The 17,548-nt window shown below is 36.9% G+C and overlaps 1 protein-coding gene across 5 annotated transcripts in view; it reads left to right on the forward strand.

The window, feature by feature from the left end:
- The window catches only part of grid2 (glutamate receptor, ionotropic, delta 2), a 594,833-nt gene extending 577,786 nt beyond the window's left edge, over nucleotides 1-17,047 (forward strand). Inside the window, exons 15-17 of one of the 5 annotated variants that reach the window (XR_005280492.1) lie at nucleotides 1,333-1,573; nucleotides 12,645-12,726; nucleotides 15,801-15,932. Coding sequence is in view for 3 of the 5 variants with exons in the window: in XM_038281456.1 (XP_038137384.1) it covers nucleotides 1,333-1,573; nucleotides 15,801-16,247 (688 nt within the window). In the remaining 2 variants the exon portion in view is untranslated. Of the gene's footprint in view, nucleotides 1-1,332; nucleotides 1,574-12,644; nucleotides 12,727-13,118; nucleotides 13,426-15,800 lie in introns of those variants that run through there. The other 4 variants (XR_005280493.1, XM_038281457.1, XM_038281458.1 and 1 more) reach the window with 4 other exon arrangements.
- The last annotated feature ends 501 nt before the right edge of the window (nucleotides 17,048-17,548 follow it).

The following is a 17,548-nucleotide window of genomic DNA, read 5'->3' on the forward strand; positions in this document are numbered from 1 at the left end:
ACCATTTGCTTCAGTAGTGTTATAGCCTTGCATCTTCAAAAATTGCTCATGTTTGAATTGCGTGTTTATTATTTGTTAAAAATGCTTTTAAGCTTTGATGTATTTTCTTCTGATTAGCACAAAGGATGGTTTTGAGCTTGTAACAGAGTTTTTTTTTAACTGCACAAGTATCACAGTTGTTTGTTTGTTCTTAAATTGGAGCTTGGTCAAATCTTAGTGCTATATACTTCCATCATTCCTTCCATCCATCCATCCATCCATCCATCCATGGATAGAGAGAGGGTGGCTGAAGGAAACTCCACAGGAAAAAAAAAGTGTTTTTTGGGATTCAATCCAAGAATGTTATAACAGCACTACTATTCAGCCAATATCTTTTTTGTTGTTACCCTTTTTACCAACAGTGAGGATCAGCTTTACAGTATATCACCAAAATATTACATCTAAAATCTTTCTTTCTTTCTTGTAACTGAAACTGATTTAGGAATACGCTCCAAGGAAGTTATGCAAATCACCATTAGTACAAGGCAGAATCCTTATTAGGTTTGCTTGGACATGTTTGCAATCAAGCTTGTGACTTCATTTCTTAGATCATGTTTGCCTTTGTGCATTAATAGACACTGGGCTGTCTCACTTTGTATGTATGTGCATGTGATGGTATTATTTTCCTCTTTCCTCATTTTATGATTTCCTTTTTTCACGCACCTCTCTCTGCTTCATGTCAGATCTCTTATTAAATATAAGCTGTTCTCAGAGTGCCTCCATCTGCAGCGCTCCTGAAACCCAAACGAACAGCCCAGTTAAATAATAAACTGAAGGCTAACAGAGGGACCCCATCAACCTCTGAGCTGTATCCTCTCTGAAGCCATCAATCGTATGACTAAAGCTAAGCTGCATAATGACATTGTGGCAGCATACTTGTGCTGTGCTGCAAAACATATTAATGTTAGTCATAATGAGTTTGACAGCCCAATATGGGTATAAGTTCATTCTGTGGAGTTTCAGCTGTCCAACACTGCCCTCAAATGGTGGAAAGGAGTTAGAACTGCTGCAATCCAAGGTTGGGTGTTGTGCAGATGATTCATGCAGATCATTTATTTTCTCTATCTCTTTTTGAATGGGTAAGAACCATTTTCTACTCAAGTCCCATTAATTAGCTGTTTTTTTACCCTAATTCTTTTGCCTTCTTATTTACTTGTATGCTTTCTGTATGCTTCAATAGAAACCTAATATCTTGTTTGAAAAAAGACAGGGTTTTTTTTGTTTTGTTTTTTAATTAGAAGATGTTGTCTGGATCTCTTTATAACATACTTCTGTCTCTTTTCTGCATCCTAGAATTCTGGAACTCCAGCAGAATGGTGATATGGACATCTTAAAACTCAAGTGGTGGCCCAAGGACAGTCCGTGTGACCTCTACAGCTCAGACCATGCACGGCAGCGTGGCAACGCACTCGATATCCACAGCTTTGCTGGGGTTTTCTGCGTCCTAGCAGCTGGTGTGGTGCTCTCCTGCCTCATTGCTATGGTAGAAAGCTGGTGGTCAAGGCGGAAGGGATCCAGAGTCCCCTCCAAAGAGGTATGGGGAGGAATGACCTCTAACAGAATACAAGATGAAGATGTCCAAAGCATATTTTATTTTATTTGGCATGGAAAAAATATATTTTTATGCAGTTCTATGTAAAAGAAAAAACAAGCAATATTTTAGATAAGTCAAATAATGACTGAATAATGAATGATTCTCATTGAGGATTTATGGGATGGACTGAGAGAAAATAGCAAACAGAATTGGAAAAAAATATATACATGTGTAATTATATTTCAGAATAAACACATAAATAAACCTTTTAGAGCTTTATTAGGGGATGTAGGTACAAAGATAGCATTAAGAAGGAAGAAACCATGACAGGTCAACAGGTTTAAAGTAATATCTACACTTCTACAAAGAGAGGCTCTTCAAACTAGGTACTTGTGCTAACTCTGAGTAGCTGCAGTGATCCACAGCTGTTCATGTTATAATTATCAGCCACAAATCTTTTTATGGAGGTGTTTTGGTCATGTGACCCCCAAAGCTGAACCTTTAGCCTGTATGCAAAGCTCTATATATGCTGAAAAGACTACACATTTCTGGCTATATAGCATCCCTATAGCGAAATTCAGTACTAAAAGGTTCTTGCTGTGGGGATGCTTTTTTTTAGGATTTGGAAAGCAGGTCAGAGTTGATAGAAACACAAACAGAAATAAAAACAAAGTAGTTCTTAAGAAAACCTTGAAAAAAATAAACAAAAAAAAGTTAGAACTATAAATTTACAGTCTTTTTTACTATTTTTCAAGGCTGCACTTTTAAAAAAGATTAAATTGTCCAGAGAGCTGTTCAAAATGAAATTTCTTTTTGTTTTACACTTGTGTAAACAAAATGACAAATACAATCTAAGTCTAAAAAAGCAAAATTAGATTAAAGCAGAAAAATTTTACTAAACAAACAGCCACATCTAAAATGAATGGGCTTAGAGCAACGTATACTCATATGGTTAAACGGCTCAAAGTCTAGATTTAAATGTAGTTGAGAATCTGTGGAAAGTTATGAAAACTCTTGCTAACAGTTGTCCTCCATACTGTCTGTGAGACATAATGCTTTTTTGCACAGAAGAATGGGAAAAGATGCAATCCTGAAGCTAGAGCTGTAGCTGGTTTAACAAACTCCCTAACTCAGGATTTCTTAAATTAATACTTACCATGATTTAATTTTAATTTTTTGACAATTTGGTAAAGCATTTATTCACTACTTTATGTTTATCTATCAAATACATTCCCAGTAAAATACACTGTAGTATGAGGTTGTCATGTTACAAAGGTAAACAACTTCAAAGCAGAAAAATATTAGTCTATGTAGAAAGCAAAAAAAAAAAAATGCTTAGAAAGATTTGGGGAAAATAATAGATAAATGCATGATATGCAAAATATTGCTATTTTGCATGAGGAAAGACACTAAAACATTTAGACACATCTTAAAATCCCAAATTTCAGTTTATTTCCTGCCAGGCTAATGATGCTCGACAGATCAATCCACTCCAAGCATGGGATTATAGAGTTGTTTGTCACTGGGCTTTTGCACAATCTGTTCAAAAGCGCGTTGAAAGCTTCAAATTTGCTCTTCATTGACTTGTGAAATGAGCAGAGCTGATCTCATACATAAACTCAGGAAAACAAAGTCACGGCATTAATTTAACATTTCAAAACAGTCAGTTAGAAAATTGTTTTCTCATTAGTTTAACCATTAAGTTATCAAAGTGATTAACCAGAGACACTCTCTGCCAAAAGCAAGCTAATGTGGGTTTAAGCGAATTAAGCAACAAATTTAACTGAACTTAATTGGGAGGTTGTTTTTTTTAAGCCATGCGTACATCTTTTTTAACCAAGATTGTTGTATCTGTCAAAACAAATGAGAACATGATATCCATCATCCTAATTTAAGTATGTTTACTCTCCTTATACTCCTTAAATAGAGCAGTCAGTGGTATTATTTTACTGTTTTAAATCCTCATCAATTATCAAATAGGTTTTTAATGTTAAGTTACTGCTAGTAGTGTCCAGCAAAAATATGACATCTTTCAGAGTTGAATCTGTTTTTGCTAATGTGTTGATTATTTTGAGATGATTCAAGTCAAAACAAATAATTTAATCATCTACTCATTAAACAGAGTCAAAGTTGAATGTTAATAAATGGTGCAGGCAACTTTAAAAGTAGAACTGAATAACAGCCCTAGGGGCAATTGGAGTGCAGTGGAACATGGCTGAGCCAAAACACTGAGTCATTGAGTTAAACATAGAGGTTTATATCAATGTCCCTTCCTCCCAAAACAGCCACAGAACTCGGTTGTTGTAAATTAGCAGCAGCACCACATGAAATATCTAATCAGGCTATGTGCTGATGATCACCTCAGCAGGGACGTGGTTTGAAGTAATCAAAATGACTCCGGTAACATCTTCCTCTGGTAGGAAGCCTTGCGACCGCTGTGATGCAGTAGCTTTCTTAGATGCATCATTCTGTCATAGGTGATATCTTCAAAGAGATTCCTAAATGGATGCACTTTAAACTGCTATACTCTGAATTTTTAAAACACTAGCTTAAGCACTTTTTGTCAGCCTTTTTTAAAGTTATGTCTCCTAAACTTTTTTTTTTTTCATTTTTAACTATAAAAAAAATAAAGTCACAGAAGCCTGCCTATAGTTCATTTTCTAACCCCAGCCCTCTTCATATCCCACCAGGCCCACTGCTATGTTTACCCAAAATACAAAAGAAGAATAAGGGTTCTTGCTAACAACTATAATCAAAACTCCAAAATTGCACCAAAGTGTCACAGAGCTGATGTGCACAGCATGCCAGTGAGAAACTCAAAGGGAATGTAATTATGGTAGGAATAATATTTTCACTTTTGGTTTAGAGTTAATCATTTATGTGTCAGTAACCAATTAGACTGGCACAGATTATTATTATTTTTTTTTTCTTTTGGCGAAATGTTTTTGCCATCAGGTAAATTACTTCCGCTTCAAACAATAGCTTTTTTCCCCTTCTTAGGAAGCAGTTTGATAGAGGTAGGTCAAGGTTAAATTGTGGATAATGGCTTAAGAGAATTAATGAGGAAACGTCTCCTCCCTTTTTATTGAACTGCACATCCTCATTCAAATGGTGCTGTCAGTCACAGAGAAAGAGGTTACGAATGGTCTAACAGCCTTTATTACTGATAATGATGTTTAGAGAGGGTAACTGTTCATGAATACACAAACTTGATTTTCAGTCATCTTTTTGTCATTCTATTCCAAAAAATAGTATAAGAAATACGCTGTAGCTTTCTAATCTCTGGTTTCTTGGTGATTTAAGAGGCATGAGCATTATTTAAGAAAAATGACACAAAGATGAGGGATGAAAATTGCGACTATGACAAGGATAATTCAATGTCCGATAAGGTTACTTTTCATGACAAAAGACTAATAATCCCAGTCATCTGGAGAGTACTTTAGGGGAAGTTTCAGCACGAAAACTCTATTATCATTTCGTTCCAAATGATTAAATAAATGGATATATGTAGTATATCATAAAATTGACTGCAGCCTCTAAAGTCTAGGTGAATCCTTCAGTGATTTCTGCCGTTATGAGTAAAGCAACCCTTTGACATTAAGTGCGCAAATATACAGCAAGCTGAAATTAAATTTGCTAGCTGTTGCCAGCAAATGGTTGGTTTGTGAGTTGAATGATGTGTTTCATAAGATGTGATCACTTTAGTGGGCACAGGACTGTGTAACAAACCACTTGGAAGTTTTTCTTGGCCTTCCATACTGCTATCTAATGAATAATCTACTACTGCTTGGAACAGATCAGCAGCTGCCTTATTACATGTCCTCGGGGTTGTTTGTTCATTGATCTATTTAAGCATTAAATTTCATTTGCAGCCCCTTTTTATTTTTTATTTATTTTTATTTTTTTGCTGCTTAGAACAGAGTCCTTGCTGGTGTCACAGTATTGGCCATCTTAATTGCCACCACTGGTAAAGATGTATACAAGGTTGTAAAATAAATGTTTTATTTTATTGCAGCAGCATATTATTACATTTATTAACATAAACAAATCCAACATTAAGATTTTGGGCTTTTATTTGATAGGGAAAAAAATCATTATTTTTCTAAACTTACTGATAGCGTATTTTTAAAAAGATTTATAGCCGACTACTACATATCTGAAGCTAGGAGCATACAAAGGAAGGCACTTTTCCTTTTTGCATTATCATTGTAGAGCATCCACAGTTTTAGGTACTCTCTTCAGCTCTTCTTTCTTTTTGCTTATCTAATAGCTTTTGGTAATTTAAAGTAAAGGCTGACTGTTAACAGAGTAAAAAGGATCTGTGTCGGCGTATTTTATAACAGACTCCCCTGAAGTGTTACGCTCTAACATTTACAATTTACATTTTTATTTATTTATTTATTGTATCTTATTTTATATCTTCCAAAGATCAACATCTGGCCTTGATAGATGTGTATTTAGGCTTTTAACATTATGAGAAAGTTTTTGCTGTTGAATGCAGCCTGAGTATTTTATTTACCTTTCAAACAGTTGATCTACCCATGGGTACTAATAAAGTCCCCTGAGCTTACCTTAAAGAACCAGTTGTCACATAGGATATATCTAGCAGTTGTTATAGAGACTTGTTGTTTATCATCTATATTGTGGAACAGTACATTAAGCAGCACAGCCTTCAAAAGGCTTTAAAAAAAATTGTCTTGCTATTCTCAGCAGCAAGCAGGGTGCTCAATAACTGCATTAGATGATCATGCATAAAAGCGATAGAGGCCTTATTCATGTTGAAACTGACACAAGTATTAGATTCATATTTTCTAATCTTTAGCTTGTGAACGACCCCACACCAATCTCCCTTTAATGTTTGTGGTTAACTCTTTAAGCACCAGTCTGGAAAGGGATTGTTAAAGGTACCCCCGGATCACTAAAAACTATTTCTTAAAATGACATTTTTTATATATATATATATATATATATATATATATATATATATATATATATATATATATATATATATATATATATATATATATATATATATATATATATATATTCAAGTGAATAATTGTTCTCTAATCTAAAGGTGGATGTATTAAATGTCTCGAGGTGAGATTATTCTACTGCAATAAAATTATTTTAATTTGTAGATCTTTGCCGAAGGTTCCAATAACTGTGCACAGCATTATAAAGCATGAGACAGTTTATGCATAGCTGCAATTTTGGAGGTGTCTGTTATGGACCTTTACATTTTTTGCTTTAGGTAAACATAAGAAGAATATAATAGAAAACAGGTTGGTGAACCTTAGTTGATTTTTTGCAAAATAAGAAAAAAAAGCTTTAGAGTTTACCTTGCAGCATTCCAGCCCTAGCGTACAACTGCCTGCAAACATCTCCTTTTTTAGTTATTTTCACTTCACGCGTTAATACACCATATAACCCCCCTCCCTGCAACCCCCTGCTCAGTTTACAGCTTTAATCTGTCATTCAGACCAGTAGTCGTGTCTGCCACTGAGCAGGCACAAAGACACCAAACCTTCGCTTGAACTCAAAGTCATGTTAAGCACAGTGTGGCTCGACTGCAACACAAACAAACACACCCACCCCCTGCTATCTTCATTAACCAGGAAGAGCAGCCAGCGGAATCAACCCCAGACTGAGCACAGGAGTGGTTCCTCATCAGTGAATGGGAGGGACAGCAGGGATTTAAATGCTGCTAGTCTTTTATTCTTTTTGTAGTTCTTGTTCAAGGTTTTTCACATCAAGGCAACAGGCAGTTAAATAGAGGAAAATCACTGGTATTGATTTGGGAACAACATGGGGATACACTTCCTATATCAGAATTGAAAAATGCAGCTTCTTTGAGAATAAAAATACGTGAGATTTGGGTTATTAGGTTTCTCATGCAATGGAGAAAACAGATTTGGATGGATGGATGGATGGATGGATGGATGGATGGATGGATGGATGGATGGATGGATGGATGGATGGATGGATGGATGGATGGATGGATGGATGGATGGATGGATGGGATATAATATAAACAGTATTATAGAGACAGAAGCAAAACAGATATGCCATTTGTAATCCAGTTTTATGGAACATCAGTTTCTCCCCTCTGTACTCACATGTTAAAATGAAAAGTTGGCTCAGTTAGGGGTTGTTTTTGATGATTGACCCCTGACATTTACCCTATCGACTGCTGTTCGGAAACCCATAGGCTCCCTGAGAGCAACCACCAAGCCCGAAGGGCTCATCGCATGATTAAACTACATCTAAAAACCTGTCCCACTTCCACTTTGCCCACATGGGACTCATCCGGGCTGCATCAAGCAGAGCATCATTCAGATAATCCACCATCCAGCAAGCACATACACTTCATGCACTGATTGGCCATCTGTGTGGATCTTGAAAGTAGAAACAATTGAGTTCTTCTCTCAAGTCTCTATTTCCCCTGGCTTCACAACAGCTGTAATCATTTTTCATGAAAGACTGAGCAATATGAAATGCTTTGTAGAGATGTTGTCTACAGCAGTTCACCTAAAGCATCACAATATTGCAGTCCTGTAAAAGGTTACTTTCATTGAAATACATACTTGAAGCCTGAAGATCTATAACTCGACTGGTAAGAGCAAGTTTTTGGGTGAAAATCGCATTGCCTGGTCCATGCCATAACAAAGCATCTTTAAACTTACACACTCCCAGTTAAATCCACAAAAGCGGCATGTGGTTAACCCTGTATTTCCATACAGTTTGGATTTGTATTTAGCCCCCCTTACTCAGAATCCCATAATTAAAATCAAATTGCGTTCAAAAATCACCTATAAAGTACAATTTAATCGGCTGTTTTTTATGGGTTTTATTACAGAACATTATTGAACAAATAGCACTAGAAAGAGCAAGAAACATGAAAAACAGACCAAGGATAGACTATTGAAGACATTTGAAGCAGTGTTACTTTATAAACTGATACACCAAGCGCTCCATAGTGTTGGGGGAACACTTGCTTTAGCATGGGGCAGATTAGAGTCTCAGCATTATGAGGATTAACAGAGCAATACGGATGAACATTCTTCTGCAAAAGACTTGAGACTGGGGAGAAATCAACCATCATGTACGAGCTAGGCTGAATATTATAGCCAGGGCTACAATAGAGTAAGATATTAATGTTTTAGAAAATACCAAAATGCTCACCTAAATTGGAGTAGTAAGACTTCTAAATTGATGTTCACAGACACACTACTGAACCTAAACAAATGGCAAACATTTCAATCTCTGGGTGGGGAAACTCATAGGGCTTAAATACTTGCAACTTGAAATGAAGCAAAAGGTGATCCTAAAAATGATTGACTCAAGATGAGGAATACAATTGCAGGCACATTTTTCTGATTTTTGTTTGCACATAAGTTTAAAAGTTATGTATAATTTTTCCACCACGTCACAATGTTTGTTTTAAACCATCAAAAACTAACCTGATAAAATACAACCAAGTTTTTTTTTTATGTGAGTTTTAATACTTTTGACATTTGAAATCAGTTCATCTCATGTTGAAGTAGTAGTAATTTATTACTTCCTCAAATCGCCATCTGTGCAAATTACCTCAGTTGAGTAGGCAACTGCAAAAATGGTTGAATGTACCAATGATGCGGACTGAGGCAGATCTAAGTCGGCTTCAAAGCAGCTAAGAAGATAAATTATAAATGTAATAATTTATTACCTTGGGAAATATGCAGCTCTGTATACACTTTCACTCTAGCCTGTGCCAGCAGTTCATGTCTACTTTAAAGTCATTCTGTGTCCAAAAGGTAATAATGTAAAAGAAACCATAAACCATGTAATTAACTTACCAGAAGCTTTGCTCTCTGTCAATTCCAATAGAGATCTTGATTTCACTCAGCTCTGTCTCTCCAAATGCTGAAACCACTTAAGACCAGTGCACTGAGCCAAGAGTATGTAGCTTTCTGAGAGATTTTACAAGCATTGAATAAAATAGGAAGGCTTTCAACCTCGAGTTTGTGCTCATGGCCTGGAAAACTTGGAGTGATATGATGCACAAGCACGGAATAGATGCACTGGGTGCTCAGATTTGGCATGATGATGACTGCTTTCAGTGCTCTTCTTATACAACATTTGCTACTTCATGCGGTAAAAAATAAAGTAAGTTAGGTGTTTGAATAGGCATTTTGATGGATTATCTGTTGCTTTGCAGTCTGCATGTCTTTTTTCAGTAAATTCATTAACCTTAAACAAGATGGATAAACTGTAAAAGCAGTTTTGTCAGTATTATGATTAGACGGGCCTCCACTACCTTTCACAGATGTTTCTTGAACTAAATGTGTGGACTATTTACAAAAAAACTGCAATTACACTGCAGATGATTTCCACTTAGACAGTCAGAGAAATATTATTTTCCTCCCTAAAGTTGACAGATTCCCCATATCTCTTGCTGCTCTTAACAGTTACACACGTCAGCAAGCTTGCCCTCACACCTGCATGCATTTCCATCATTAATGCCGAACAATAAACCCTCACACTTCCTCATGTCAGGCTTTTACGGGGTTAATAAATGCAAAACAACATGCCATGTCATGGAGCTCTTTGCCGTTGTCGCTCTGTTTTTAGTTTGCTTTAAAACACCTGCCAGATTTTACATTCATGCCCATCCCTTCCCTTCACAAGCCACAATCAATAATGTGGTTGTAACTTCAAATGTTCAAGTCCACAAAGTAGGAAAAAGGATATTTTAATTTTATTTTATAATCAGTGCAATGAAACATGACAACATTCATCCATTGAATCATCTGGTTACATTTTGCCGCCCCATACTGTACTCGCTCCTATACATACACGCTGTCTACATACATACCCAACAATCTGTTTCAAATCTAATGCACTTTACCTATATTCGTTTGTTTGTGTTTGTACTAAACTGAACTGAAACATGCAAATTTTTTATATGTCCTTACATGCCTCTGCATTTGTGATGTTTGCTACAATGCTCTGCTAACTGCTTTTTACTTTGTGGCGATGCTTCTGTCTTTACTGTGGTGCTGTATTGTGGAATGGCTGGTGTTATCTATGAGCCTGCTTCTTGGCAGTTTACATCACAACCCGCAAGCACAGACACAGACAGAGATAGCTAATGTGGGAGATCATTGTGCAGGAGTTAAGTCATTTTTGTGAAAGGTGGACAAGTACATTATAAAAAGGATGGAAATATTCTTCCTGAAATTTTTTTGAATCATGAAAAAACATTTCAGGAGCCTTTATATTCTAAATACATTTGTAGTTAAGAACATACAGTACTGCAAATAGTACTCAGTCTTTTCTGGCTCTTTACTCTGCTTCCAAGGAGTCCTGATTCCATATATACTTCAAAATTTTCAACGTTTTTTTGTTGGTGATTGACAGCTTGTTCCCTTACTTTCAGTCTGTACCTGAAAAGAAGAATTGTTTTAACATTATTTTCATTCTGGTGTCAGCATGGCTTCCAAACAGAAGTACGAATAATGGAAAACTTTTCAATACAGCACTTTTAAATTACACTTTAGACATCTTATTAGGAGCTTTTAACTGGAACACTTAGTCAATTTAAACACCTATGAAGACACAGTTTTATGAACATTGAAAAGGTATTATTCTGCTAACAAGGACATTCCTAATACCTTGATTACTAAGGCTGAGGTCTAGACTCCACTAAAAGGTTTGAATCAGTAAATAATATTATATCAGTAAAGCATATTTAAAGTATAAATGTTTGAATAAAAAAAAGATATATATATATATATATATATATATATATATATATATATATATATATATATATATATATATATATATATATATATATATATATATATATATATATATATATATATAAAGTTTATGTGTAAATAAGACCACATAATACTTATGACACACCAGTAGGTGTTGCAGTAACTTCCACACGTATAAAAGTACAAAAAAATGAGTTAGAATCAAAAGATGAAAGCAAAGAGAGAAAACAGGGCTTATGTAACCTGACAAAAGAGAGGAAAAAATGTGTAAGTGAAATCCACAGTACTTTGAAAAGCCTCGGTGACAGATTCCTAACCACAACTGCATCTCTGAGGCTTGCAGTTGTTGTAGCTTGTTTCATACATCTGAATGGTTGTGGGGTCTACACAGGCAAACATAGCAATCTGTAACCTGTGACAGGGGTATCATGATGGAGGTTTCGCTGGGGACGGCTTCAAATGTATCCTCTCTGAGGCTGCTCTCACATGTGGCGGCTTAGTCTGAATGGGACCCTCCGTCTCAATGTGGTTTGTCAGAAATACCCAAACCAGGCTACATCTGGGCATGGCCATAGTGTAACACTTCTACCTTTCTTCCCCTAATTGTTGCTTTAATCAATGTACAACACTTGGAAAAGCCTTAAGAATTTGCCTAATTAACTGGAAATGTTTAGAAAAACACTAGACTCTTTGGAAGCAAAATGAAAATGATATTGTTGTCAGTACCTTTATAAAATTATTTATTTTAAAGGCGCTTTTACTTTGGATGTGTTAAGAAACATCTGAACTGATTGTATTTTGGTTTTGGAGGGACAGTATACAAGAACAAAATGTACATTCTTTGTATTTTGGGATGCTTCTAATACTCTGGATGAGAAATTTCTAGAAGATTCTCATCTCATTCAGAAAGGCTGTATTACCAACACTTTTTGCCTGTTTATATATGTCCAACCAGAGTTTGGTATGGAAGAGTTCTGTTAGTAGGCGTGAACATAACTTAAATTCAAAAATCTTATATTTTTTAACTCCTTACTGTCAGAACTCTTCCATAATGATAACATTTGTGGATTTGATCATATCTTATATCTCATATAGTCCGTGCAGATTTAGTCTGAGGAGAGCTGGCAATTCTCATGTGCCTCATTAATTAAATCCATGTCCTTTTTAGAAGACAAAAGCAAAGCTAATTCTAACCTTTTAAAGTCTGAATAAAAATGCCAGCTCTTCTCATTCTAACTCTATTGAATGAACTGTGTCACTGTGGCTCAAAGCTCTCATATTGCCTTCTTGTTTTGTTCTTGTAGATAAGTACTCTGTGTTGAGGGGTGTAGCGGGCGAGGGGGAGAGAGCAATACAAAATGGCATTTAAACATCTCCCCTTTCCAGGTATATAACAACTGTGTGAATGTCTCTCTCAGAGGACACAACACAGAGCGACCTGCTTAAATGTGTGTGCTTACTGACTGCCGTGTCTTTTTTCTCACTCACCCCTTCCCCCTCCACCCATCTGTCTCTCCAATTTACTTCTCTTTCGTCCACCCACCATCTTTCAATCTGCCCGATCTTGTCTGTCACTTATCCTTTTCTGCCTTGGCACGCCTGTTGTTTTGTCTGCCTGTGCTTTTGATTTTCCGTTTGTTTGTTTGAACTTGTGTTAATCTTCCCACCTCTTACATGCAAAACACACATATAATCACGTGCACATCACGTTCTCCTTTCTGTCTCTTCCCCTTCAACCCAAATTTGATCAAACTTTTCATGCAACGCACCAAAACCAGGCACATGCGGATGGTCCATCTTCCATGCAGGCTGCTGATCCCTGTCCCCACAGCCCAAACGAACACCCCCTCTCACTGGGCGGTCAGACCCAAAACCAGACCCCGAACGCAACCAACACGGCTGGCTCCACCACCACCCATTACCAGCCCCCAGCATGCTGTGACATTCCGTGCGCGTTAATCGTGCAGCACTCATTTGAACCAGCCAACCCCTCTGAGATCACCCCCAAAATGAGAATGACCACGTTCACAACATCACCTCCCACACCAAGGTTATACATTCAATAGAAGATAAATAAAATCTTTGGTTAGTAAAAGCTTGAAGACAACATTGTACATGAATGATAATTTGCGCAGGGGAATTATCAGGAAACAGAGGGTAATGATGTAGTAAAGCTGAAAGGGAAATTACCTCTTTTACAAAGTTTGTTTGCCTGGTATGTTGCCAGATGACTAGATATGCAATTATGCCTTGCTGACGTTAGAGGGGGCTGTTTCTATATTTGGACAGAGAGCCCTTCTTCAGTAGCCAGTTTAATTCTCATGGTTTTTATAGTATGTAAACGTTGTAATGAGATATACTTCATATATTATACAGATTCATGTAAGCCAAAAGAGATTTACTGATCCATTTGGGTTTTCTTTTTTATAATTAATCCTTTGCCTTTAAAAGTAAAACAGTGTATAGGAATAAAAGAAATTTGCACTTGTGCTTCAATTTATGTGGGAGTTTCTACCTTTTTCCCGACATCAGTAAAGAGGAGCACATATATATATATATATATATATATATATATATATATATATATATATATATATATATATATATATATATATATATAACTTTATTAAAAAATGATATAAATATGTATTTATATTTATCGAGAGAGATACCAAAAAGTTCAGGTTTTGCTGCTTTAATCTTCTATTGTTCCAGGCCACTTTGCTTTCTCTTCATAGCCACCCTTGCTTTCCCTCTCACTGAAAACAAAATTACTATTTGTGATTCAATATTACCTTCCACCTCCCTGTATTTTTGCCCGTACCAGTCTACAACACCACTCCATCAGGATTCTTTCCCCCACACTCAGAGCAGGCCTAGTTTCCACACAAGTAGTCCCTTCGTCCTACCCTTCCTCCAATAGTGTCTTTCTTTAGATGGTAACTGGTTGGGGCGACTGCTGGTTCCCCTGTTCTGCTTGTGAGTAGGGCCAGAGAATTCAGCTGAACATACCCCCAGATCCAAAGGAAACGGTCAGTAAATATCTGTTTATCCCCAGTCTTGTGGTTTCCACCATCAAAAATCCTTTCTGACTTTTACCCAAATTCTGTCTCTATTAAGACCAAACCAACCAACCAACTTATGTCTGACCCAACTCTGAAAACCTTGCCTTGAAGTGTTTGTGGTAGATGTGAAAATGTGATTTTGGAAACTTAGCAGAAGTTTGTATTTCCCCTACTATTGACCCAAGCCTCCCTTCCACTTAATATGCACCTCTCACTTATTGGAAACTGACCCTTCCACCCACCCCACACTCATACTCACCCTTCTTTTTGCAGTAAAAGCATGAAACACCTTTGACTAAGTTTTACAGCCTTTAAGCAATTAAGTCATATGTGAATAAATTCATAAGTGTACATTGTAGTAAGTTTAATGTATCTGATACAGTAAGTTTATTTAAAGTTCAAGTAAATCTATTTGTTTTGGTTGTCTTAGATTGTTTATTAATAAATGTATATAACTGTAAATATATGTAACTGTATGATACTATTCAAGTTGTAGGAATTCCAGTAATGAATTATGGCCTAAGCAAATTCACTTGAAAGTGGGATGTTGATCCCAAAGTAAATTTACGGCAAAGGCCATAATACAATGTAGTGATAAGGATTTGTTAAGCATTTATCTACAAAGTTACCCTTGAAATTTAAAGTTAGTCAAGCTTGCTCAATAGAAAACCAATACCCTGGAATGGCAAAGCACACAGCACTGTGTCCTTTCTGTCCATTCCTGATTATTTGCACTCCCTTAAAGACCTTTTAGAAGTGTGTGTATGTTTCTTTCTGTAATTATTCTCTATCCCTTCCTCCATCACCCCCCCCCCCTTTCTTGTTTGCTCTTCCCACTTCCTGTCACCTTTTCCTTTTTTTTTTTCCTTGTGACCATCAAACAATCACTTGACGTTGTTGATTCGCATTATTTGCTTTTCCATGTTGGGTTTTTAAATAATTTGATCTCAACCGTTTTTAAATATCCTTCACTCATTTGCATATACCTCTACTCAACTTTTTGGTTTCACTTGTTTATGATATATTTTTTTAATGGTTGGATGGATGACATCCTTGTTGCTGAACACAATTACACCCCATTGGTTCTCCTAAATTTCTGCTTTGTTTCCTGCATTACTCTTCCATTTATTAAATCTGCTAAAAATTACACCATGCTGCCTCTATCTCACCTCCTTAAATATCCATCCTTTACCTTGGCTATCTTTTTACCATCTCCCTCTTTCCACGTGTTCTTCTCTCTTCTATCAATCGATCATTTAACTATGCATACAAATTCTATTCTCAATACTTTTATACCACTTTTTCCTTTCATTGATCTCTCCTGTTTCTCTCCATTTGTCATTGTCACTTCCTTCTCTCCCTTCTTCTCTTTTTCCCATCCCTCCCCAACTCCAGGACGATAAGGAGATCGACCTGGAGCACCTACACCGCAGGGTTAACAGTCTGTGCACCGAGGACGAAAGCCCCCACAAGCAGTTCTCCACCTCTTCCGTCGATTTAACCCCCCTCGATATGGATGCACTTCCTGCTGCCAGACAGGCCCTCGAGCAGATCAGCGACTTCCGCAACACGCACATCACCACCACCACCTTTATCCCTGAGCAGATCCAGACCCTGAGCCGCAGCCTGTCTGCCAAAGCCGCCGCTGGGTTTTCCTCTGGTTTTGGTGGAGGTCTCCAGGACCACCGAACTGGTGGGGTCGGCCCCTTTAGGCAGAGAGCCCCAAATGGTGGCTTCTTCCGCAGCCCCATTAAAACTATGTCCTCTATTCCTTACCAGCCAACAGGACCAGGACCAAATTTTGGATATGGAAATGATCCAGACAGGGGCACCTCCATTTGAGGTGTTGCGATGGATAGAGTTGGTTTGAGAGAAGAAGTGAGAGGAAAAAGGGGTTTCAGTATGTTGTGGGGTGTTTGAACAAATATGTTGCGGCTAGGCTAAAGAGTAAGAGGTATATACATGTAAACAGGAATATGTTTTTTCTGTTTTTCATTTCTGCTCGAGTATCCAGGGGCGTAAACTTGTATGGGAGGGGTGTAGGTCTGAAGGGGTATTCTTCATTCTCAAACAGATGATGCATCTCTGCTTTATTGTTGTTGTTCTTGTGTATGTTTGGGGAGTTCAGTTGGGAGTTGCATCTAAGAGGGGACCTGTTTTTTTGTTGTTTTTTGGTTTTGTTTTTTGTACTGATGTTTTAGTTTAATGACATGAGGACTTTCTCATGTAATGCTGAAATGACCTGACACCTTTTGCTGTATGAACACCCTCTTGTTGGGTTTAGTCAAAAACTATTTCAACACAAAGACATGATCAGTGTAAGGTCTAGAGTTGCTGTTGGTAAAGGATTGTAGCTCTCATTGGCCATGAAACGACTTCCAGTGGTGTTATTTGCTAGGAAAACCGAGGCATTAATATTATGAAAATAAACCACATAAGTTGTATTTATATTACCATCCTAAAGTTTAAGGGGTTTGAAAAGGCCAATGATGATTAAGTATCTCAATTTTAACCTTGTCTTTTCACTGTTAAAAGGCTCTCCTCAATATTGTTTTCACTGGTAGTGTTGTATCAATGCCTTGGGTTTTGAATCTAAAAGCAACTCCAGGATGGTGTCCACATTGGGGAGTCTGATCCAGACATAAGACATAAGACATAAGACATAAGACTGAACATATACTGATGCCTCCACTGTGCATCAGTGGGGAAACTGTTGAAATGCCATGACAGAACAACTGCGTGTCACTGTAAACCACCAGTTTTGGTGCATCAATCTTTAAACTTCTGCCATTTTTGGTGCATCAGCCTGAAACTGTTTTCACCACTTTGATGCACATTAAACTCTTTGTCAAACCTTCTGCACTGTACCAGTGCCCACAGACCTGTAAGTGATTGTATGTAGATCTTACCTTTTATTTTTGCTCACCGTTATTGTGCTATCTGCTTTTAGAGTCAAGGTGAAATTCTCCTACCAGACTCTCAGATGTAAAGGAGAAATTAACATTCATAAAAAAAGCAGACAAAAAAGTGAGAAAAAAAATGAAAACCTAAAAGACTTTACAAAGCTAATGCTTATTATATGTCTTTTATTGAGTTTTGTTTTCAGAAAAAAAAAAGATTTTCCTGAGTGGAATGTGTTTTGG

Source organism: Cyprinodon tularosa, unplaced genomic scaffold, assembly GCF_016077235.1.
Source record: "Cyprinodon tularosa strain WSP-4 unplaced genomic scaffold, ASM1607723v1 ctg171, whole genome shotgun sequence".
NCBI lineage: Eukaryota > Metazoa > Chordata > Actinopteri > Cyprinodontiformes > Cyprinodontidae > Cyprinodon > Cyprinodon tularosa.